This window comes from Heterocephalus glaber, unplaced genomic scaffold, assembly GCF_053883595.1.
Source record: "Heterocephalus glaber isolate CG9 unplaced genomic scaffold, H.glaber_assembly_v1.0 deba00001442, whole genome shotgun sequence".
Classification (NCBI taxonomy): Eukaryota; Metazoa; Chordata; class Mammalia; order Rodentia; family Bathyergidae; genus Heterocephalus; species Heterocephalus glaber.
Window position 1 is genome coordinate 30,187,635 of NW_028258296.1, and position 25,714 is coordinate 30,213,348.

Genomic DNA, 25,714 nt, shown 5'->3' on the forward strand with positions numbered 1-25,714 from the left:
TATAGCCTTTCTGACTGGAATAAGATGGACTCTCAGAGTTGTTTTGATTTGCATTTGCCTAATGGCTAAAGATGCTGAATATTGTTTCATGTAATTATTGGCCATGTGTATTTTTTGGAGAAGTGTCTTTTCAGTTAATTTGCCCATTTTTTTGATGTGGGTCATTATTTTAGGATTAATTTTTGTTTGTTTTGGGGGAGTTAATTTTTGGAGTTCTTTATATATTCTAGATATTAGCCCTTTATTAGAAGAATAGCTGGCAAAATTTTTTCTCCATTTTGTATGTTTTGTAAAAACATTTCCCCCATTCACTCTGTTGATATTCTTTGCTGTATAGAAGCTTTTGAATTTGATGTAATACAATCGGTTAATTCTTAATGTTACTACTTGTGCTGTTGGAGCTCTGTTCAGGAAGTTGAAATCAAGTGTTTCCTTTACGTTATCTTCAGAAATTTTAGTATCCCTGGCTTTATATCTAGATATTTGATCCATTTTGATATGATTTTAGTACAGGTTGAGTATGGATCTATTTTCATTCTTCTGCATGTAGATAACAAGCTTTACCAGCACCATTGTTGAAGAGGCTATCTTTTCTCCAGCATATGTTTTTTGGCTCCTTTGTAAAAAATCAGATGGCTGAAGGTGGATGGATAGGGTTGTTTCTGTGTCTTCCATGTTATTCCATTGATCTACATGCCTATTTTTGCATCAGTAAGAACTACACTGTTTTTGTTACTCTAGCATTGAAGTAAAACCTAAAATCTGGGATTGTGATGCCTCTCGCTTTTTTCATTTTGCTCAGAATTCTTTGGCTATTCTGGATCTCTTTCAGTTCCATATAAATATTAGGATTGTTTTTCAGGCTCTTTGAAAAATGTTATTGGAATTTTAATAGGAATTGCATTAATTCTAAATACTGCTTGGGGCAATATGGCCATTTAAATAATATTGATTCTGCTTATCAAGGAATAGGGGATGTCTTTCCCTTTTCTAACGTCCTCTTCAGCCTCTTTCTTAGTTCTTTCACTTACTTGGTTAGGTTTTGTTATGGTTGTGTTTAGATGTCCCCCCAAAGCCTCATGCTTCCAGAGGTGGCTTAATCTAGAGTGTGTGGTTGATTCACGGTGGGGATAGGCCCCGAAGGCACTGGGATTAAGGGAGTGCTACCTGCCCTAAGTAGCCTGATTAAGATAAAAGGGGCCGGAAGACCCTGTTGCTTTTGCTGCTTCTGCTGCAGTTAACTGTTGCTCCTCTGTACTCTGCCTCAGGGACAGCCGATTATATACTGAAACCTGTAATAACCGTAAGCCAAATAAACCTTTACCTCCCTTAACTTTGGTTGGTTGTCGAGAAAAGTAGCACAAGGTAGATTTATAGGTATTTAATTTTTTTTTGTAACTATCATGAATGGCTCTTGTCCTAATTTCTTTTCTCTGTGGTGTATAGGAACAATATTGGTGTATAAGAACAGTATTGATTTTTGTGTGTTTATTTTGTATCTTGCCATTTTGCTGAATTTATTCTGAGAGTCTTCTGGTGGAGTTTCTGGGTCTTCTATATAAATAAGATCATCTGTATGTAAGACCGGGGGCCTTACCAAACCTCCGATGAGCTGACTGCAGCGAAGAAAGAACACCCACACCCGGGAAGGAACACACCGGACAAGTTGGAAAGTAAAACTGACCTTAGTCTGGCCAGACGGCACTCCCAAAGCAAAGTAGCTTAGAGAGGCCATCAGCCCAGAGTCCGAGGCTCTTTTTATAGGGGGTTGCAGGGAAGTTAACCGGCAAAATTTACAGAAGAGGGAACAAAGGTTAGTGCTCTTACATTTGCATGTTAATTAGCCTGATCTGTACTGATGGTCAGCAGATGTTTTGTAGATTGTTCTATAGATAGCGGTGTCAGATTATCTAGTGTCCGGGAACTAACAAGCATCTTTATCTATTTACTCACATTCAATCACAGTTGGGGCTAGGGGAGTTTTATGATTACAGAGTTATGCAGTCCCACATGTAAACAAAGATAGTTTGATTTCTTCCTTTCCTGTTCATGTACATTTTATTTCTTTTTTCTTGCTTGATTGCTCTAGTTAAAGTTTCAAGTACTGTATTGAAGAGTGGTGATGAGAATGGACACCCTGTCTCATTCCTGATTTTAGAGTGAAAGCTTTCAGTTTTTCCCCATTTAGTAGGATGTTGTCTGTTGCTTTGTCATATTTATCAGTTTAAGGTAAGGTCCTTCTATACATACGTATTTTAATGAGAGTATTTTCTGTCATAAAAAGATATTAGATTTTGTCACAGGTCTTTTCTGTATCTATTGATGTTCCTGTAATTTCTATACTTGATTCTACTTATGTGTATTTACATATGTTGTACCATTCTTATGTCCCTGGGATGAAGCTGATTTGGTCATGATGAATGATCTTTTAAATGATTTCTTGAATACTGTTTGCAAGTATCTTATGGAGGATTTTTGCATCTTTGTTCATCATGGGCCATAGTTTTCTTTTTATGTTGTGTCTTTATCTGATTTTGATATCAGGGTAATCTGGCTTCATAGAATGAATTTGGCAATGTTTCTTCCCTTTCAATTTCATAGAAGGATTTGGGGACTATGGGCCGGGACTATTGGCCTTAGTTCGCTGATGTTTCAGTAAAAATTCAGCAGTAAATTCACTGAGTCCTGGACTTTTCTTAATGGTATAGTTTTTAATTACTGCATCAGTTTCATTTCCTATTATTGGTCTGTTCAGGGTTTTTATATTTCTTGTTTCAATTTTTGTAATTCATATGTGTGTAGGAATTTATTCATTTCTTTTGTATTCTTTAATTTATTGCAATATAAGTTTTCAAATAGTTTCTTAAAATCCTCTGGATTTCAGTGGTGTCTGTTATAATTTTGCCTTTTTCATTTCTAATTCCAGTGGTGTGAGTCTTCTCTAGTAAGTTTGGCTAAGGATTTATATCTTACTTATCCTTTAAAAGGACCATCTCTTTGATTCATTGAATCTTTGTATTTTTTTATAGTCTCAGTTTCATTGCTTTCCATTCTGATAACTTTTTCTCTTCTACTACTAGTTTTGGGATTGGACTACTGCTTTTCTAGGACCTTGAGATGTATCAATAGGTTATTTATTTGAGATCATCCTGTTTGTCTAATGTAGGTATTCACATCTATGAAGTGCCCTCTTGGAACTGTTTTCATTATGTCCCACATGTATCTCTGTTGAAATTTGATTATTGGAATTTAAAATATCTTCCCTCATTTTGTCTGTGATCCATTAATCATTCAAAAGTATATTAGTCAATTTCCTTGTGTTTGTGCAGTTTCTGTGGTTCTTTTTGCTATTATTTCTAGTTTCATTTTACTATGATCTGATAGGATGTAAGAGATTATTTTATTTCTTTTATATTATTGAGACATGATTTATTGCCTAAAATATGATCTGTTTTGGAGAAAGTTCTGTGGGCAGCTGAGGAGAATGTATAGTATGTTGTTGGTAGATAAAACACTGTATATATCTGTAAAAATCCATTTGTTCTATGATGTCATTTACTTATTTCTTTGTTAATTTTTTGTCTAGTTGACCTTTCTGTGAGACAGGGGTATTGTAGTTCTTCACTATGATTGTATTGGTATCTATCCTTTCATATCAAATAGTTTTTGTTTTATGAAATTGGGCATTCCAAAATTTGGTACATAAATATTTATAATTGTTATTTCTTCCTGATCAGTTGTTCCTTTACCAATGTGTAGTAACCTTCTTTGTCTATTCTGATCAGTTTTGGTTTGAAGTCAACTTTGTCAGAAATGAGAATAGCTACTCCTGCTTGCTTTCAGGCTCCAGCTACATGGAATATCATTTTTTATCCTTTTACTTTTACTTTCAGTCTGTGTATTTCTTTGTAGGTGAGCTGTGTCTCTTGCATGCAATATTTTGAGTTTTATTTTTGATCCAATCTGCCAATCTGTGTCTTTTGATTAAAGAGGTAAGACCATTTACATTGACAATTATTGAAAGGTAGTTACTGATTTCTGATACTGTATTTTTCCTTTATAATTTTGCCTTTGTTTACTCTTCAAGTGAAATTGATTTTTTCTTTTTTTGAGTATTTTTTGCAATGCTGGTTTGAATGAATTTCCTTAGTTTGCCTTTGTTGTGGGTGGTCATCATTTCTTCTGACTGATTATGCTCACTGTCAAAACTTTCAGTTGAGTGTTTCATTTCCAGGATTTCTGCTTGGTTACTTTTCAAATCCTCTAATTCTTCATATCAAATCTTTCATATTTTGCATTGTCTTCCTTAATTCATTCAACTTCTTGTTTTTCTTTAAATTCATTGATCATCTTAGTGAATGCTTCATTTAGCTGTTTACTTACATCTTTAAGTTGGAGTTGGGCCATCATCTTAAGTAACTTTCATTCGGGTGGTTGTCTTTTTAATCTCTGCAATCATTTTCTCTATTTGTTTTTTGAGTTTTTGGAAATTCATCTGCTTCAGTGTCTGTGCAATCTATTTTTGAGTAGTTATGCATTTTTGGAGGCATCTTGTTGCCTTGTTTTCTCATGGATATTATGTTTTTGTATTGAAGTTTGCGGATCCAATGGGCTAGAAAGCCCTTTCTCTACAGTAGAGATGTCTTCAGTAAGTGGATTTCTCCCAGTAATATGCCCTTGGCTTTGGAATGATTCAGTGTGTCAATACCTATTCCACTTATTCACAGTACTAGAATCTGTCCCTAACATTACACTGAGGGAAGAGAATAATTACCAGTAAGATCAGCATCCAAAGAGCCAGTGATATATCAGCACTTAATATCAAACTTGTTTAAATAGTTTTCAGCCATTTCAATAGCCCAGGAAGATGAAGGGAATAGTAATGATGAAGAATAGGTTGGGAGCTCAGTGGTTTTGCCACCTGCTGCGCAAGTGCAAGAACCCGAGTTTGATCCCTGGTACCAAAAAAAAAAAAAAAAGGAATAGGTTGGGAATTAGGAGAAAAAGGAAGGAAAAATGGAAAAAAAACCCCAGAGAAACAAAATAGAATGTAAGAAAGAAGGGAAAAATGGGTTTTGGTGACTATTTTTAATGCCCGGAAAGAAAAGGAGCAGGAGTTTTGAGAGGTTATGTGTGAGGATGGAAAGAAAGAAGAAAAGAGAAGGAAGTATAGGTGGAGAAGCTAACCATATATTATCAGGTAATTGAAACTGTTTAGAAAGATCTCTTTCACTACTCCAGGGGAAATCAAAGAGAGAAGTATATAGTAGGCTAGAGAAAATTAAACATTAATGTTATTTAGATGAACTCTATGTATTTTGAGGAGCAGAAAGCATGTACAGAAAAAAAATATACATATAAATACAAAAGAGGGAGACAAGCAAAGAGGTGGAGTAAGGTGTGTGAAAGGGTGTAGAGGAAGCAGGGGAAATAAGGTAGTATAGCTGGGAGGTGAGAGAAGAGGCAAAGGGGATTGATCCAGTTGTTGAACCAATTGTCTAAGAAAGTTAAATATCCTTAATTTGTGACCTTTGGTATGGGAATCTATAACTAAACAGCTTAGAATGTTATTTTACTAAAGTAAGAAACTAATACAAATGGCTATATACTGATATGTATGTAGAAAGACCAAACCTAATTACAGTCAACCAAGTACTTACAGACAAGTAAAGAGAGAGGGAGAGAAGAAAATAGAAAAAATATATAAAACCTAAACAAATGATAAAAGAAAGGAAAAAAAAAAGAGGAAGAGTGTCCTGTTGGTTAGGATCAATATCCCTAAACAGACTATTGATGCTGCCATCTTGGAGTTGCCATATTCAGGAGCCTCTGGTGTTCTAAGGGACCATGGAGTGGGGTTGAAGCCACTCTCTTTGTTTGTCTCAGCTTTGGGGTCCCCATCTGTGACCCTACCACAGCTTCTGTAGCAGGCTCTGTGTTATCTTCTGGCGGTTCTATGTCCAGCGTCCCAGGCTGTGTGCCTGCTGCAGCCTCCATGACAAACTCAGCCCCTTCCTTCTCTCCAGTCACTGGCATGTTTGGCTCTCAGCTATGGTGCAGTTCTTTTGGTTCTGGAGCAGTTTCCCCAATCTTCCTCCAGCCCACAGTCTCAGTGTTATCTGGGGTTCATGAATGAGACAGCCCTACACTGATCTTGTGCTTTTTCTCCAATCCAGGTGCTTGCACAAGCCAGCTGCCTTGGTTTTTCTGATTTCTCCCAAGCTTGGAGTTCCCACCTTGTACAGTGTTGAGGGAGGGCTGAGGATTGGAGGGATAAAAACCTGAGCCAGAACCGTTGGGACTGTCTCTCAACAGCGCAGTGTTTACCACTTCTCCCTCTGCTCCAGTTCCCCAAGTGTCTCTGGGTCACAGTTGCCTCAGTGTCCTGTGCTGTGAAGACACAAGTGTGAGCCTGGGCTGTCTGAGACAGTGATAGCAACTTCTAGCTGCGTCCCAGTCCACTGTAGTTCTGTCTCATGATTTCCATAGCACCCAGTATCAAAGGTACACTTCCTAGTGCAAATATATCCATAATGCTTTGATTCTTATTCTACCAGGTTATATTCCTCTGTGTGTGTGTGTGTGTGTGTGTGTGTGTGTGTGTGTGTGTGTGTGTGTCTGTTGTTACCTCCTTGTGCAGGGCTGCAACCACTAGCATAGGTTAGTGCCTTAGGTTGAAGAGAGTGTGCTATTTCCTCTAGACCACCATGGTAGAGTCTCCTAGACTCTCACTTTAGAGTGTGTGGAAGGTTAGACTAATATCTGCCTTTTCTTTTGAACAACCTGCTAGCTGTCCTTTATGACTTCCATGATGGATGTTTGGGCACTTCTAAATAGTTACAAGGTTCCTCTTTAAACTGAACTCTTCCCTTGCTACAGTTTTTTCCCACTTGTGCTATTTTGAATAAAGTTTCATCTTGTTTTTCTGCAGGAGAGTTCTTTAAATGTTCAAAGACTCCTCTCAAGTCCTAAGAAATCTGTGTTCAAAGTAACAGTATGAGCCCTTCTAACTCTCCATGTTAAGACATAATTTCTAAAAATCACTCTTATTTACACTACTTGAAAGGTATTTCAGTATATGATTAATTCCAAGTGGGACTCATACTTATTTTGATTGAAATGCAAACTTCACCCTATCTGATTATAAATGAGACTGAAAATTTTGTGTTTGGTATCTTCTTAAACTGTTGTCTTGCATTGATTAAACCTCATGTATTATGACAACTTTTAGGAATATAATGTTAAGGTTGTGTGTTTTATGGGGAGCTCCTGTGCTAAGTTCTGTATTTGGGTCTTTTAAAAGTTTGTTTCCATTTTATTTTGCCTTTGTGATTGGGATTCAGTATTTCAGCTAATGAAGATAACTTTGAATTTGATTCTGTTAACCCAGCATATTAGCTATCTTCCCAGATCTGTGTTAAATGTATATTAAGTAGTTATCATAAAATATTTATAAAAGTATTACTGAAAACACTATCAAAAAGGGAAACCACAAACTATCAGAAAATATTTCTGAAATTTACTTCATATTATTGACCTACAAACTGCTTATTGTTTTTTAGCTAGCCTTGGATTTACTTAATTTTGTTATCCAGTCAGATATCTTTGTATTATCTATAAGGCTCTCATGAGAAACTTTTAAAACTTTGCTGGAGTCCAGTTTTTCTACATTAGGTATTCTCCAATCTACCAGGGTTTGTCAGTCAGTTGTTTGTGGAAGGAAAGAATTGGAAGGCAACAGGGTGACTGAGCTGTTCTAGGTTGTTCTATCTGAGATAGGACAACATTGTGGATGCTGGTGCCATGCACCAAGATAAAGAGCGGTGGAGGAAGGGCTGGTTTGGGGGTTAAGGCTATCTTGGTCCGATAGTGGCTGCTGGGCCTCCAGGTGCCCACATGGAGCCCTCTAGAGGCTGGCCAACCATCCAACACTGTGTGCACCTTGTGGTGGGCCGCAGTTGTGTACAGCATGGAGTGTTGACAGTGTGGACTGGAGAGCCTATGGAGTGCAGAAAGAGGTTCAGGGTGGAATTGAAAGGAGATGATAAACATTCCCAAGTTAAAGAAATTAATGCCTGGTAACCTTTGTCTTCTTGGTTAAATGGGAACAAATCTCATTATTACCGGAGAGGCAGAACTGGAGATTTGAGAGCCGTGAATGTTTTGGAATCAGGTTGGGAAATAGGAAAGGGGGCTTATTAAGGTTTGGGAAAGGAATGCTAGGCACGAGGGAGATAGATGTTATTCCTAGCTTGCCTCAGACAAGCACGCAGACCTTTCTCCCTGTCCCTGAGGATTTTTTACTGCAGAATATTACAGAAATGGTTCTTACCTGGGAGTTGTATAAGAATGAAGAAGTAGAGGTGTGTGTGTGTATATGGGAATGCAGTGGTGATTCAGACAGATACTCCAAAGAATCCTTGTTACTGTCAAGGTAATAACGAACAGGGAAATGAGAATAATGGTTGGGGTTGAGGGAGTTGGTTCTAAATTCATGTAGTGGAACTGAGTCTTTTGGGCTTTGGCCTCAAAGCACCTTGTTGGGACTTTAATAGAAGAGAGAGTATCCTCTTGGCTCACTTTGAGTACCTTTGGATATCTCTTCACTATTTTAGTGTCATCTCCACTGGGTATTCCTGGAGAACAGGGAGCATCTTCTTAGCACCTGAACTTAACACTTTCTGTGCAAGAATAGATTTCTGTGCTTCCTTGCTAGCTTGCAAATGTGTCATCCATTTAGCATATGAAACACCAGCACAGTGCCTGGCATGCAGTGGACACATACACATGTTGGATGGTCTGTTGGCTGAGGTGAATACCGAGTCAGCCCTGGAGGTGCTATGCTGAGGGCCCTGCCTCTGGAGCATCCTGCAGGAACAGAGGGGCTTTCATAGCTGAGGGTAGATGGGTCTACTTCAAACCCTTTCATGTTCTTCCCTACTAAGAATCCAGCTTCAATTAAAGTTTATGCTTCCTAGGGGAAAAAATGGAAACATCATTGTATTCAGCAGGTCTCTAGAAGAATTTCTTTCATGTCCACAATTTCTGTGAATCCAGATGGGATTAATATATTATAGACTTCATCTCTAGATAGTCTTGCAAATTATGCCAGAAACATTTCCCATATATGTTTCATAGCTCTTCTAGGAGAGCTAGTATCTCAGCCTCTGCCAGCTGCTATCTACACTTAGAAATATATATATGTTTGAGGTCTAACCCTTCTCCACTTTTACCATACAGTGTATTTCTATGCCTCGTAATCACTAAATTCCCCAAAGGCCTGGGTTAGTTACTTTTCTCTTGTTGGTAAGACAAAATACCCAACACCCAAAGTTAAAGGGGAAAGGTTTTATTTAGCTCACAGTTCATAGAGGTTTCAGTCCATAATCGGCTGGCTTCAAGACAGGGTAGCACATGGCAGGGGGAAACAGTTCATGGCTGCAGAAGACAGCAAAAACAACAAAGGGCCTTAACAGTGTCTTTCTGCCCCTTTTATCCAGACTACCTAGGGCAGGTAGCACTCACACCCTTAATCCTAGTGCTCTTGGGCCTAGCCCCAAAATGAATCAATCACATACTCTAGATTTAGCCACCTCTGAAAAAGCATGAGGCTTTGGGGGGACATCTAAACACAAGCCATAACAAGGCCCTTTATCTGTGTTACGAATGAACATTCTTTGGTTTTATCCAGTTTTACATTTTTTTCCCTCTTTGAGGCTCCCATAGAGAATAAGCAGGGACAACTGCTTCCATCCAGAAGTCTCGATTTTCTAGGGACATTTGTGAAAATCTCTGGATTAGTTCTTGATTTGGCATGACTGATTAAGCAAGCAGCTGCTTATTAAGAAGCAAAGCTGGGAGAAGAACAATTTAATCAGCTTCTGTTTGTTGAGCCTTTATTAGAAGCTGTAGCTGGAAGATATGGAGCACTCTATTTAGTTTTAAATGAAACATTTTTGAAAGACAGACTCTCAACATATACCCCAAAGACTAACAAAATAAGTTTACTGAAAATATAAAATATTCATCCAGTATACCAAAGAACTAATAAAAGCTAGATTTTAGAGGAAATAGATTTCTTTTTTTTTTTTTTTGGAAATAGATTTCTTAATGTTGAACTGTTTGAGTGCTTTTTTTTGATGTATTAAAGTAACAATTCATAAACTGTATAATATTGCATCATATAAAAATGAGGCACAATCAAAATATATGGTGAATGTTTAAAGATATTACAGTAAAAGACATATTGCCATTAATCTCTCTCAGAATACTTCTCACTCTTGCCACTTCCTGAAGCAGATCTTGAAGTCCTTTTTTTGTGAGTATCTTTACATGGTATGGTATGATCAAAAATTGGTGAATGCTGCTTCCAAGTGCCATCCAATGGAAAGACAGGCTCATAAGAACAGTACACTGTGTACGTGAAGGACTTGCTCAGCGAGGTGTACTAGGCATGCAGCCAGTGCGCGAGCAGCAGCTAGGGGCGGGGCCTCGGCGGCCCTCAAGCTTCCGGGTTGGGGTGGCAGGTTCCCCCATCTCTGTCAGCGTCTTCCCAAACCCTCCTGATTTTATCCTTTTATCCTCTTTTTGCCTTTTTGAATTTTGCCCTCCCTCACCCCAATCAGTGATGTTCCGCCTTGGTGAACAGCTGCACCCCTCTGGGACAGCTGGGAACTCGAAGCTGGGAACCCTGGTCTCCCAACTTTCATATGTGGCTTCTAGGTTCTCCTGTGGAGGTGGTCTTGGGTGAGGAGGGAAGTGAGCCAGGGAGCCACGTAAGGATGACTATGCAAATGAGCGTCTAAGTCAGGGAAGGTTTTAAAAGCCAGATAAGTGTCCTTGGGATCTGTGTGGGGAGGGAGCCAAGACCCCAGAGCAGCTGGAAGTGCAGGCAGTGGGGAGGAAGGGGAGTGGCCCTAGTTGGAGACTGGGGGATCTTTTTAGCTCTGGGAGAAAATCAGTGAGGTCTGAAGGTGTTGAGGGTGGGGCTGCAGCTAGGTGGGGGGGGGAGACTTTTTTGGGTTGTGAGCAGAAATGCAGGACTTCCTCTGGGGGAAAAAAAGAGAACATTACACTGTCCTCATCCACCTCAGATCTGGCACCATGCGACATCTGGGTCTTTGCCAAAGTCAAAATAACCGTGAAAGGTAAATGTTGTTAATCAATTCAGGACATTGAGGTAGCCTCGACAGCACAACTAAAGACATGAAAAAGAACTTCCAGAACTGCTTTAAAAAATAGCAAGAACCATAGGATAAGTACCTTCAGAATGAAGGGGAGTATTTTGAGGGGAACTAAGAACAAAGTGTCTTTGTAATACATTAAAAAAATTAAACATTCACTATAATTTTGATCACACCTCGTGTTTTATGACAACTTAAAAAAATTACTGAAATGGTCATGGTATGTGTTGAATTTTAACAGAAGTAAATGAGTAGCCCATGCCCATCTATTGCTCCAGGGCCAACAGGGATCATCCAAAGCCTTCCAGGCAAACCATTCTTACATTTAAGACTGAACTCCACTCTCATCTGCTGAGTGGTTCCATTTTCTTCAGTTATCTGACCATTTGGCCTCCAGATCTTTGTTTACTTTAATCTTAGAAAAATATTTTCACTTTATATCTCACATAGCAAATTATAATGATGTTTAACTTATGTACAAAGCTTACTTTTATGCATTATTTGGTTAATATTAAATCTAGGCTAAAAGGCCATAAATTAAAATTTTTTAATACCAAATAAGCACATGTTGAACTAAAAAAAATGAACAATAAAGTTAATGGAGTCTCACAGAGAAGAATTGCAATATTAATTAACAACAAACTAAAAATAATTAACAATAATTATTAACAACAAACTAAAAAAATGAGAAAAGAAGTCATGGCAGACATGAATTTTGTCAGAAGAGGCCCTGTGGGAGACTGATTGTAATTGTGATATCCTGGTTGGAAGGGAATGAAGTGGGGGGTTATTGCTCATGCAGTCGATGACTTGGTTTTTCTCTAGTGAATTGGCTTCAGTAGGTGACTTTATTTCTAAAAAACAGAAGTATATACTTTTAAAAATGAAAACAATGTAGGCTTATTGTAAGATAGTAATTTATAGTAAGTTATTGTAAGGTAGTAATTTATAGTAAGATAGTTATTGTAAGATAGTAATTTATAATAGTAATTTATAGATATAATTGATAGTAATTTATGGTATTGTAAGATAGTAATTTATATACTTTGAAGTATTTATAGTTGTCATTTCTCTCTACAGGTTGATGAAATATGGATACCGACACCAAACTGGTTATCAGCACTCTTTGTACTAGCTTTCTCACGTTTCAGTTTCTTTTCCACTTTGTAAGTTATTGGTTTTCTGCAAAAGTTTCTTCAGGTTTTAATAGTCTCAGCTTGGAAAAGAAGATTGAATGGAACTCAAGGTAAAGCATATAAAAATATATTTAACTTAAGCATTATGAAATAAAATTATTTAAAATATTTCAAAAAAATCTTTCATTAGAATCTAACAAAATTCAGTCAAATTTTGCTTTTGACCTTAGGAATAAAAAGAAAGACATACAGACAGATCTCATAGAAGAAAAGTTTAAGAACTATTATATTGAAAGATGTTAGGAAAAATTTATTTAACATTTTGGGGAAGAATGGGGAGATTTGGCCAGCTGATTATGCAAGTGTATTGTGTTGAATTTTTCTTTGACATATTTATAAGAAACACATATTCTTTGGCAACAATAACAGAAGTAAACATTTGTTGGAATTATGAATAGCTTATATACAGCTAATAGCTGTTGAACTCTACACACCAGAGAACATAATACACAATCAGTACATCTATATCTTTTAATGAACTTTGCACTGTAATTAGAGCCTTCTAAAATTTATTTTTATTTTAATTCTAAAGTAAAAACTGCCTTTTGGATTTTTTAAACAAATAGTGGAAAAAGAATTAGTCTTTGGGGCCGGGGATTTAGCTCAGAGATATTGCAGCCTGCTGCACAACTGCAAGGACCCAAGTTTGATCCCCGGTACCAAAAAAAAAAAAGAATTAGTCTATGGATGAGGACATCTTCCAGAGTTTTCATAAGTTGTTTGCAGATGTGTGTGTGCTTGTATAACTCATTAATTTCACAAGTCTTCCAGTACAAAATGACTCTGACTGGTTGTCATGCTTTAGAGCATTTTGTGTGTCCAAACATCACAACACTCATATGGACAGATTTTTTTTATAGTTATTTAGTTGGGTTTAATGCTAACTATAAAATAGATTCAGCAGGTTGCCAAAATTGATGTGATTGTTTGTCATTGAAATTTCCTTTTAATATTTAAACTGGGTGTGCTGATATATTCCTATAATCCCAGTATTTGGGAGGCTGAGGCAGGAGGATTGCTGTCAGCCTGGGGTATGTAGTGAATTCAAGGCCAGGAAGGTATTCACTTTTATAACTCAGACTGAGAATAAAAATCTAGTTGTTTTCTTTTGTATTTCACACTGATGTGTCTGGTTCACACATACTGTAATTTTTTTCACCCCCAAAGCAAGAATTATTTGTTCACCTATTTTTTTTCCTTTTCTATAACTAACCTCTGAAATTTTTAATATATCATATAGCAAATTTTATTGATTAGACAAAAAATATATATAAAGGTGCCAGGGGAACAGAGAAGAGTTACCCCCCCCCCCACACACACAGAGTGTGTGGTCATTTGTGCATTTTGGAGCTTCCTGACTCTCTCATCCTGGATTTAGTCTCCCTGTTGTTTCCATATAAGTAACCTCTCAGGTGATGTCTTATTTATTTTTCTTGTTGCTGAGACAAAATGCCCAACACCCAATGTTAAAGCAGGAAAGGTTTATTTAGCTCACAGTTTGTAGAGGTTTCAGTCCATAATTGGCTGGCTCCAAGGCAGAGTGGCATGGCAGAGGGGCATCTTAGAGGAGAAACAGTTCATGGTGGGGAGAAGGTAGCAAAGCAACAAAGGGGGACCACAGCTTTTTCTATCCCTTATATCTTAATCCAGGCTACTTAGAGCAGGTAGCACTCACACCTTAATCCTAGTGCCCTTGGTCATGCTACATGCACCATGAATCGTACTCTAGATCTATGCATCTCTGAAAAAGCCCCACCTATGACCTCATGAGGCATTTGGGGGGACATCTAGACACAAGTCATAACAGGCAATAACAAACTAACAACCCATAATGCACCCCAGATTTCCCCCAGATGCATCCCAGGATGGAACTAAAGAACAGTCCACACTAGCGAAGAAATCTCTTTCAATTAAATGTCATGCCTGTGCAGGTTCTAGTTAGGAAAAAATCTAAATCTGTTGTTGTTACAGAGAATATATGGGATCCTTTCACCCTTAAACCCACTTGTGACATTCTTAGTTATTGGTATGTTTTATATAGTCTGTAAAAAGTTAATAATTGACTTGATTCATGTTAGATCTGCTTCATTTTCTTTCCTTTTAGTTTAATTTTCAACTCTGCCATGCAAATTTCTCTCATACCTTTATTACTGTAAGCCATCAAAGCAGAATGGATCTGACATTCACTGGACATCTGACGCATGCCAAGCATTATGACAAGTGTCTTTGCATTTGTTATTTCATTAAAACTTGTAGTATCTTCACTGGACAAATGTGTAGCTCAAGACCCAAAGAGGTCAAAATAAGTATTTAGGGCCACAAAGCTAGTAACTGAGGCATTTGTATAGGAACCCACATATGTCTGATTTCAAAATATATTCTACTACATATGGCAGATAAGACAAAGTTTATTAAGAGCTATTAAGCACCCCAGGAGCAAATGCATGTTAAAAGTCTCTAAAGACAAATGGTACTGGAAGAGAGAGATAAATGGAGGCAGAAAAAAAAGGTCTTAAGGTGCTTGCTTCCTCCCTGCCAGAACACCCAGAGGGTGGGTGGAGTCATTGTTGAGGAGCTCAGTTTTGGAGACTTCGGAGTCAGAAGAAAGTATCACTGCAGGCTGGGGCTGGCAGACCATAAAGTAGTTCTGAAAGTTTATAGACTAGCCAAAACAATGCTTTCTTTTATAGGATTCATTCTTTCATACAGTGAGTATCTATTATATGTGTGAATATCTATGAGAAACCAAGCATACACAGGTGAATAAGATATCATTTTATGAAATCTTAGGAAGTTCTTCCATCCAGGATTTCAGTGTCTGTTGAAGAAGAGAGAAAATTTATAAGCTACTGGAATAAATGTGACAACATGTACTGCCTGCTGTACTTAGGAGCCCCTTTATAGTCAACATATTGGGTATATGCTGATTTTTTTTCACTGCTATAGTAACTTTAATTTATCTTATGTTTTACAGAAGTCTATGAACGATTTTTAAAAAGCACCTCTTTACCGTATCATGTTTCTCTGACAGTTGTTAAAGTAGGCAATAACTAGGTCAGCAGCTTCATCGACAAGGATTTTAGATCAACTAACTACTTGCCAAAGAATCTGGCAGTTTTTCTACCTGGTTTTTAATACAATGATACATCCACTCTGATGGTTAACCTATCTGTCCAATTCCTCAGAACACGCTTTGCAAAATCAGTGGTGATTAGCAAATTAGTTAGCTTTAGCACACAGCTGTGGTCGCTTGCCTGTGACAGCCTAGAAGCCAGTTTTGATACTGGCAACAGAGCATGGAGAATGACAAGTTTCACACCGTAAGAAATAGAGCAGGTGTCCTTCTGCAGAATTGTCTGGTGATTGGCATGTGTGCCAAGGGGCATATTCCTTGATATATCTTCTTAAGACATTTTCTATCTGTTTCTGTTGGAGTCTTCCTTTGATTACAAATTGGTTACTACCATCTATAGAACCACTTGTACCCAGTTCTGCCAATAAAAATAAGAGGAGATATTTGGGCTGGCAATGTAATAGTTTACAGATATCTGTAAAGTTGACAAAAGAAGTTTTCTTGGTTCTTACTTGGACCAGGTTTACTTCGTTCCTCCTGTGGAAGTTTCATGACAAATTTTCTTTTCTCAGCAACCATATCTGGATTCTTTTCCCTCATGATGTTGAACATGCGATTCAGTAGCTCTTCATATGTGTAGTCTCTCCTTGAGCCTGCCCACGCAGGGCCTGTCTGGTTACTGAATGAGATATCATCTTTTTTGCTGTCTTCATCTTCTAAAGCTTCTTCTTTTTCTAGTGTTTCATCCTCATCTGGAAAGTTGACATTCTTTTTTTTCTTCTTTTTATTGCCAAGCATAATATCAGGTCATGCGCCGGTTCACCTGGCTCTTGGATGTCACTTTCCATCTTAAGTTCCTTTATACCCTCTTCAGCTTCGTCAGTATCAAATATCTTTTTTGTTTTTTTCTTTTTCTTTTGATTAAAGAAGTTCAAGTCATCTAGATCATCAGAAGCATCTTTTTTCCTACTGTCCTCTTTCATTGCTTCCACATCTTTGTCCTCAGTTGGTTTTGGCTTCACTTCTTTTGTTTCTGAGGGCTAGGTTTCTTCTATCTGGGAATCATCTTCCTCATCTAACATAAAGGGGTTGTTCTTTTTCTTCTTGCTCATAGTAGGATCAAGTCAGTAGAGTTAGTTATTTTGGTTTTTGTTTTGTTTTGTTTGGAACAAGGTCTTGCTATTTAGTTCAGGCTGGTCTTGAACTCAGAATGTAGCCCAGGCTGGCCTCAAATTTGAGGCAGTCCTCCTGCCTCAGTCTCCTCAGTGCTGGGTTACAGGCATGTGCCATCACACCTGGCGATGTTGCCATCACACCATGTTCCCTGACATGGCTCCAGTGAGACGGGTCAGCCCCAGGCCCCAGCGTCAGCGTGGCTCCTGCCAATACTCTTCCAAGCACTGCACTATGGGCATTTGCTGATTTTTGACATTTTAACATCCTTTCCACCTTGATTTCCACTGGAATGTCTGGTGAGACTATTAAATGTGGGCACTTTCAACACTTCAGTCACCTCAACAAACAGCCACCTTGTCCAAGCTGGAACCGTGGTCACACCCATCTGTGGCTCTTGTGCTTCCTTAAAGCTTGATATTAATGGTAGTTTATTTGTTTGTTTGTTTTGGTACCGGGGATCAAACTAGGGACCTTTCACTTGTGAGGCTGGTGGCGGAACCACTGAGCTAAATCTCTGGCCCTTAATGGCAGTTTTGTGTTCTGTTTTTTGGGAAAAGCCAGCTATGGTGGTGAGTGAGATGAACAGTAGCTTTAGTTGGAAAATCCAGAATCTTTGAACTCCTCTGTTCTCTGCTCTTTTGCCCTTTAACAACTGGTGTGCGCATAGTTCACATGCAGCTGTTTTGGTGACCAGTTCGTGGTAGATGCTAACCTGCCGGCTGGGTGGGGCCTCAGAGACAGTCTCTGCACTGCACCCCCCCCCCCCATGTGGGAGCTGAGGGGTCCCAATAGGCACTCCTGTTGGCCTCCTGCCTGCCCAGGCCTGTACCCAAGCACATGGCCACCAGGTCACTCTATCCCTGAGCTCCTCTTGCCCAGTGGGGAGCAGGGACTTGTTTATATATTTTTAAGAAAGTAAGAGGTGTGATTCTTTGTCTTAAGACTGCCACAAAGATACTATTCAGATGTGGTGTGCTACAGATACCATTATTTAAAAAAACCTTTCTGAACATTTGAAGATAGATAGAATGAAATGAGAAGGACTAGAATGAAGAAGTCATACATTCTTTAAATTTTGAACTATATTTCCTTTTCACTTTGGTTAGGGCTGGTAAAGGAGTTTGAGTCTTGGGTAGTTGCAAGCCAAGGAAGTAGGGAGAGTACAAAGAGAAGCAAAGATGAAATGATGAAATTGAAAAATATTTTCACATTGTACAGTATTTCACTGCCATTCTGTGATGCAGGAAATCACCATTTGGGAAACTGAGTTCCTATTTGAAAAAGGAATGTGGAATTATACAAGATTCATTTAGGTGTTCAAATGGTGTTTCTTTCAATCTCAAACTTACTCCTGCTTGTTTATTTGGGATTTAAGCTATGAGGTAGAAAAGTGCAAAGAATGAAAAATACAAATTTTCTTTGTAAAGCGCGAAATTCAGCCTTTGGTCTTGAAATATACAGATCCATACAACATACGTCATTCTTTCTGGTAATAAGGAAGGTCTCTGAACAATGGATGCTCTAAACCATTTGGTAGGAAAAGGACAGGAAAAAATACTAGAAAATGCATTCTTGAGAGATAGTAGACATGGTGCTTAATTATTGCTTTATCTTTACATTTACTTAGAGATATATTTTACATATTACAGTTTAAAAAATTCTGAGTTAGTTATGTTTACTTAGTTGCTTAATGACATACAATGTCCTATCTTTTTGAAATATTACTAATTTTCAAATGTTTCTCCAAAATTCAACTTCTTGAGAGTTCTATGAGAGCTTTATGATTCATAATAGAAATAGTCATACTACTTGTGGTTAATTAAATCAGTAACATTTGCTATTCTAGCATGTCATTCTTTAAAAATACTGTCTTTCTAAGAACGAACATTTCCTTTTAATCTTTTAAAAAGGAAATATTTCGTTTTTAGGGTTTCTTTTTAGATATGAAGGATTCTATATTTTCCTTTGCCTGGAATCTGATTTTAAAGAATAAAATATGAAATTTTTATTAACAAGTTTCTGAAAGTGTGGACTTTTAATATAGAATATTTTCCTATTCAGTATAGTGGGATCTATTTGACCAGGCCAAGTAACATGTAACTTTTCTCTCATGAATTCTGTGTGAATTTCCATCATCTGAGGACTTATAATGCTTCCCATTTGGCATGTAACATCTCATTAGAGAAGGACATTTGAAACCTGAGTGTCAGAAATAAATAAAAAGTTAGTTTTTCCAAAAGGAAACCTGTTGACTTATAGTTACTAAAACAGGTTGGTTAGGGTGACTATTTTTTTCCTTCCATAGAATTTCTGAATAGCAGCAGAGACCTGTCTGTATGATTATTTAGATGGAGTGTTTTACTTGCTATTAAGGGATTTACATTTTTATACTGCAGTGCACAAATGGAACACAGGTGTGCCTAGCATGAAAATTCCAGGGGTGTAAATCAGATAAATTGGGTTAATTATTCACATTTCAAAGCCATCCTTTGATATTACAAAGAATTCTTTTTCAGTGACTAAATTAGTGAGAATCTCTGTGAATTTAAAATATAATTGGGGGCCAGGGATTTAGCTCAGGGATTTCACTGCCTGCTGCGCAAAGCACAAGGACCTGAGTTCGATCCCCTATACCAAAAACAAACAAACAAATAAAATATAATTGGGTTTGGCATGCACTTAGGAGCACATCATCTGTTAGATCAAATGTATTGAATTGTCTAGTTGCAATGACATTTTTAATATCAAACTCAATATTGGTCCATATATTTCTTATTTTTAAAGATTTGGGGGTCATATAGAAATTCATTCCACATCAGTAATTTCTAGTTAATTTTTTCATCCTTTATTCTGATGAAAAGAAACTTCTTTGCTTATTAACTTCTAAATAAAGATGTGAGAAATCTGAAATTGGTTTTAAAAAAACCCTTCCATTATGTGGACAGTTGTGCAGCATCCTGCATAGTTCTTCAAGTAGCATATCCTAAAGATTGAATTCAGTCATTAAGTTTAGAAACTGATATTTTTCTTCTAACCCTTCTTCCTTCTATAAAAGAAAAAACCTAAATCTTGTGAACATTTTGCTTTCACCTAAGTGTTTCAATGGCTGATGTCTGTAGTCCCAGCTACTTGGGGTGAGTCCATGAGTTCAAGACCAGCCTGTGCAACATAGCAAGGCCTCATATCAAATCATTGAATAAAGTAGCAAAACCACGTAAATTTATGGTCCTCAGTTTTTCTATTTTGAAGTGCTTACACAAATCAAGTATAATAATGCATGTGAATGTACTTTTTAAAACTGAAATTTCTCAAGATAATAAATCTCCATGTCATGATCCTTTCAAATTGTTTTAAGAATATGGAGTAGGTGAACTGGAGATGTAGCTCAGTGGAAGAGAGCTTGACTAGCACTAATGAGACCACTGGGTTGCTGCAGCAAACAGCAACAAAGAACAAGGGTTGGTACAGGGGAAGTCTTGGCAGCTGAGTGGAACAGAAGATGCCCTACAGCAGTGCTGTTGGGGATGGAACTGAGAGCAGGGTACAGGGTAATAGCCTTGCCAGTTGCCGTCACTCTGCACAAGACTCTTAACTGCATCATCATGTATGCTTTGCTTTATAACTTTTCACCAAGAAATGATTCATTACTTTTCTAGCATGAAATTATAGACCTCGGCATTCTTCCTCTTACTCATTCCAAAGTAAAGTTGTGACCCTCAGATTTCTAAATGGCAATTTTTTATTGTACTATCAGATATTCTCCTCCTCTATATATTAATGCTTTGTGCTGTGTAACTTTTTCAGAATGTTAAATGTCTTATCAGAATGAGTTAGAGTTTTTTGCAAGGAGTCTAAAATTTTAATATGTACTTTGTTTAATTTCAGGGTAGTGTCTACATGCCATTCTTTGGTGGTTGGGATTTTGGGCCTATATATTTTCTTCTTTGATGAGGCTACTAGAGCTGATCCACTTTGGTAAGCTGTTTCTAAGCTAGTCACTTATTTTGAAATTGTTAATACAAACATCACTTATTTTACTTTAAAATATGTTGATGGTCTATGCTTTATTAAAATGCTTGTAGTCAGAGTTACTTCAGCAAATTACATTAAAATGATTTTAGATTTGAGTACAAATAATAAGGGCCATTCTGCCTTATTATTGTAAGTGTTGTCCAAAACAAATAGACTATGATAAGACAAGTATTTGTATAGTGTTAGTGAATAAAGCCAAGTTATTGTAACCATTGTCATGAGCAAAACTGAGTCATTATTTATTGAGATAGAATAGTTGTCTGGGTTAATGTCTACTTAAGACTTTGCCTTCAAATTGATTTTTGACCCATTGTCCTGATAGCAAAGAGATAACCTGAGAAACATAGATGGACACATGAGAGGAATTTACTATATTTCCTCGAAAGTCAGACTAGATCTTGTTTTTAATTTTTGCTCCAGAAGATGCAATACAGCTTATTTTTAGGGGATGTCTTATTTTTTCATGTAATCTACATTTATTCATGTATAAAATCTACATTTATGTATAGAAATCTGAACCATTGGCCTCAATCTCTAATGTCTAGCAATGGAGCTGTCCTTAAATGAACATTTCTTGTCCATGTAGGCTGCTCGTAGTGCATTGGCAATATAGCTGTCAGTGATTTTATCTCATGATTTCTTCTCCCAAGTCATGAACTCTTGCAGGCGAGGCTTCACAAAGCTTCCATTAAATCAAGTATTAATTAAAGTCTTACAAGACTGGAGTGGCAACAAAAATGATAGTTAAGAATGATGGTCATTATATTTAAACTTCAATAGAAAAAAATGTAGCTGTCATCTGAAAGCCATATGCTTTTAAAAAACTTTTTTTCTTAATATTTACAGGGGCGATTCATCATTTGTGAAATTAAATATTGCTACTGCTTCAGGCTACCTCATTTCCGGTATGTGATGTGTTGTTTATTGTCTCTTTTTATTTAAACTACTCATGGAATTATTGAAAAATACATTACTCTGTGCTTTTAGTTTATTTGAGAATAGCTTTTAGAATCAAGATAGAGGACAAGGTAGTAGAATGTGAAACTTTTTTTCTTGGCTTTCTGGTACCCACTGAAGATCTGAGTTTTACAGTGGGACCTCAAGCTATGTAGCCCTGGAACTTTTTGTTTTGTTTTTTGGATTTTTTTTTAAAGATATGGTTTCTCTTCTTAAGAATTTCTAAAGTATGATTACTGTGAGGCTTACGAAGTTTAAGCCTTGGGATTCCTTACTGTCTAGGGGCCTTGAAATGTGTTCCATCGGTTATAGTTTTGTACTGTTTAGGTAAAATTTACAAAAGTAAACTCTTTTAGCTATAATTGAGGTCACTTCTCTCTTACACTGTCTCATGTTGCATGGGGTTGGAGTAGCCTTTCTTACAGTGATTTGGACATTTGTATAGGAACCATTTAGTAAATGGTAAACTTATAAGGTAACTGAAAGAAAAGACAAAAATATTGTAATATGAAACAAAAGTAATAAAGAAAAGTGATGAATTCAACAAAATTTTGTAACACAAAAAGTGACTCATAATAAAAATAGATTATATCAAAGGAAGTAATTCATTAAGAGGAAGAGATAAGTTTTGAAGAGAAATAATAAATTGGTGATTGAATTATTTGATAGTCCAATTAAAAAAGTGAATCATGAACACATTGGAAAAAGATTTGTTCATTTGACAGAAAATGGTATCATTGACAAGGCTAGCACAGAATTTATACTATGCCACATGCGCTGATTAATGAATGTTGTCAATTTACAGAATAATTATCCTCAGGAAATCTTTTTCTGTTTTTTTGTTTCAGCCACAGCTTTATTTGTATTGTCAAATCAGTAGGTATACCATTCCCCCAAAAAAGGTTTAGGAACTTCTACTTGAGATCAAGCCCATTTTCACAGATTTGATAGAAATAAATTCTGAGAATGGTCTGTAGCATAACGAAAAACAATGTGAACAAATTCAAAATCAGATTATTCTCTTATCTCTGAACAACTTAAACAAATCTGAGCATCTGTTGACTTCTTTCTGCTTTAATCATTTCTTTCTGTCTTAAAATAACATTTTCTAAATATAAAAGATGTTGTTTATGGTGGAATATTTGGGAAGTAGAACAAAGTATAAAGAACAAAATAAAAATTATACATCATTCTACTATCTATAAGTAACACTGATAATATTTTCGTGTTTCTTTTTGATACTTCTTTGGCATACTGGATTTCTTTTTTTAAATTTTATTTTAGTTTATTAGTACATGTGTGTAGTACATAATGTTTGCATTCCTTGTGGAAAGTTGGTACATGTACATAGCCTATTTCAATTCCTTTTATCCTCTTTCCCTTCCCTCCTTCTCCCGTCCACCTGTCCACTGAGCCTGGTACGTGTTTGCAGTACATAATGTTTGCATTCCTTGTGTATGGTTGGTACATGTGCGTAACACATTGAAGTCCCTTTTATTCATCCAGTATCCCTCCTCTTCCTTCCCTCCGGAAGTCTCTTGATTCCCTTCCCCTTTGAGAAAGAGCTGTCTCCCTACCTCCTGTTATTAGGAGATCTTCGATGAAAGGCACTTTATTAAAGATTTCCCAAATAAGGTAATAATGCAAACAAATCAGCGAAGAGTAATGAAGTGAACAAACTTTTCTAAACTAAATTGAACACAAAGTGAATTTATTTTATGCTTTCTAGAACCTATTACAAAATCACTGTCATAAATTGGTGACTGGAGTATACAGTTAAAATATGTAAGGAAAATAATTTGGAGAGGGGTATCAGGAAGTTAACTACTAAAAATATTCTTGATTTCCCACAAATTTTGATAGTATTTGGGTTCTCTTTAAAATGTATGATTTGATTCCTCTTTTAAAATATTTGTATCTAGTTTTCTATTAGTAATTCCTGTTTTTATAAAAGAAGGTCCCCACATTGTACAGCTCTGCACCCATAAAACTTCTGGGTCCTGCCCTGGTCTTCATTCATGTTAGCTTTCCTGTTTATATTTCATGTTTAACCATTTTGTAAAGAAAATAGTTGTGTTAACATTTTATCATTCAGGGTTTTTTTTGGTACCAGGGATTGAACTTGGGACTTTGCGCTTGCAAGGCAGGCAGCAGAACAACTGAGCTGAAACCCCAGCCCAGTACATTTTAGCAGTTTCTGTTTTGTTAAACTATTTTTCTGGATTATGATATTTAGACTTAGAACTTTTAAAAGAGAAATTGATGCTTTTATCTCTTTCTTTGTATGTCTTTTTAATAGTCATAGTTCTTAGTGACTTTATTATCTTGAAATAAGTTATTGCACTCTTTGTTAATTTAAAAAATTTGTGTTGAACTTGTTATGAGTTAGTCATTTTGTATTCTACCACCATCTTACTCATTTCCATTATTGTAGTGACAAAAATCAGTAATTGAAGCTTATTTTCAATTCTTATTTGAAAAATGTATTCATTTTATATAATCCTGGAAACAAGTCACTCATTTATACTTTCATCAGATGTTATGTTACATAGTGAATCCTGGGGCCTGTGCTAGATTCTGAGGGTATAGAGATGGTTTGGTCCTTGTCCTGAAGGAACCACAGTAGAGTGAGTAATTCAGATATACCAGAGCAGATACTTTATGAGAAAGTATGTAATTGGACTAGCTGAGAGCTGAACGAAGTGTTATGGGCCAGAGTGGATGGTGAAGAATTAAATACACTTGAAAAGCAACGTAACTTTCCTCCTGTGTAATATCTTATTTATTTGTCCTTCTTACAGATTTGTTGATTCTCATTTTCTATTGGAAAGTGATTGGTGACAAATTTTTCATAATTCATCATTGTGCAGCGCTGTATGCATACTGCTTTGTACTGGTGAGTGCTAGAATTTACAGTAGTGGCCATCAGACAAGATTGTTATGTATGCAAAATTACATTTAAGTAGGTTAAAGCAATAGGGCAATCCTCCTAGAGACTTCATCAGAATTCCAAGATTGATTTTTTTAAGAGGTGGTATCTGTCTTGCCTAGACTGGTCCTGAGTTCAAGGGCTCAAGCAGTCCTAGCCTCAGCCTTCCAAGAGGTTGTGAATTAAGTAGGCCTACTATGCCTGGCTGAAGAGTGAAGTTAGTAGAGAATTTTTGAAACAAATCTCAGACACTAAAGCATATTAAATTCTCTACCTAAAATTATTTTTCTTCATACACAATTTTATATCCCTTGCATTTTTGTTAGCTTTCTCCATAGTCATTATTTTTTAACCTGGATGTACTGTACCAACAAGCTCAAGATTTAGATTTGTAAGTAATAGGTGTAAACTAGAATTTTGTGTAACAGATATGTTATAGAATTCCATATTTTCTCCCTTTTAAAACCTTGTGTAACCTCTGGCCTTTTTTTTTTTTTTTACAAAAATGTAAATATTACTAGATATTTATAATTATTTTCAAAAATCCATATAAATGTATATTAATAATGTTCTTTTTTTGACTCACATGAAGATAGCTAGTGAATAAGTTGATTTGGGATCATCCCCACAAGAATCAGATATATTAAATTATGTTAAAGCTCTCTCCTATTATCTGTGTAAAGCTACAAATTAAACAGTTAACATGTTTCAAAAATCATGCTTCTTTTAATGTATACTTATGTATCAAAAGGCATCCATAATTACCTTATTTTTTTGAAATAATAGGATATTTTTGTGCAGCATTTTGTATTGTATGTCATTTTTTAAAATTTTTAAGAGATTATGAATAGTAATGAAATACAGATGCCTACCATTTATAAGCACTTCTGCTAAAAGGACATGCAAACTGCCTAACAAAATATCAGTTAACTCTGGTAAGAAAGTATGAGTTTAATATCATGCTTCAATTTAGAAGTATATTCTCTGGACATGAGTCACAAATAATCAGTGCACTGTGAGAAGCGTAAATATAAACTGGTGAAAGATAACATGCTTTTAGAAGTGTGAATAATTTGAACTGCTGTTCTGTCTTGGCCACTGAAATCACAAGACTTGGCAAATGGCTGGCTGCGCATGGATTGGCAAGTTGAATGTTTACTATGTGAGA

General features: G+C 36.6%; 1 protein-coding gene and 1 pseudogene across 6 annotated transcripts in view; one reads left to right on the top strand and one right to left on the bottom strand.

Moving 5' to 3' along the window:
* Tlcd4 (TLC domain containing 4) overlaps positions 1-25,714 on the top strand; it is a 106,127-nt gene that overhangs the window by 49,388 nt on the left and 31,025 nt on the right. For 5 of the 6 annotated variants that reach the window (XM_013070871.3, XM_004841221.4, XM_021255338.2 and 2 more), the window contains exons 2-5: positions 12,264-12,429; positions 20,514-20,603; positions 21,507-21,565; positions 24,419-24,513. In XM_013070871.3, the coding sequence (XP_012926325.1) occupies positions 12,275-12,429; positions 20,514-20,603; positions 21,507-21,565; positions 24,419-24,513 (399 nt within the window). In that variant the 5' untranslated portion in view covers positions 12,264-12,274. Of the gene's footprint in view, positions 1-11,764; positions 12,022-12,263; positions 12,430-20,513; positions 20,604-21,506; positions 21,566-24,418; positions 24,514-25,714 lie in introns of those variants that run through there. The other variant, XM_087213165.1, reaches the window with a different exon arrangement.
* Positions 15,560-16,576, bottom strand: LOC106009113 (eukaryotic translation initiation factor 2 subunit 2 pseudogene; annotated as a pseudogene).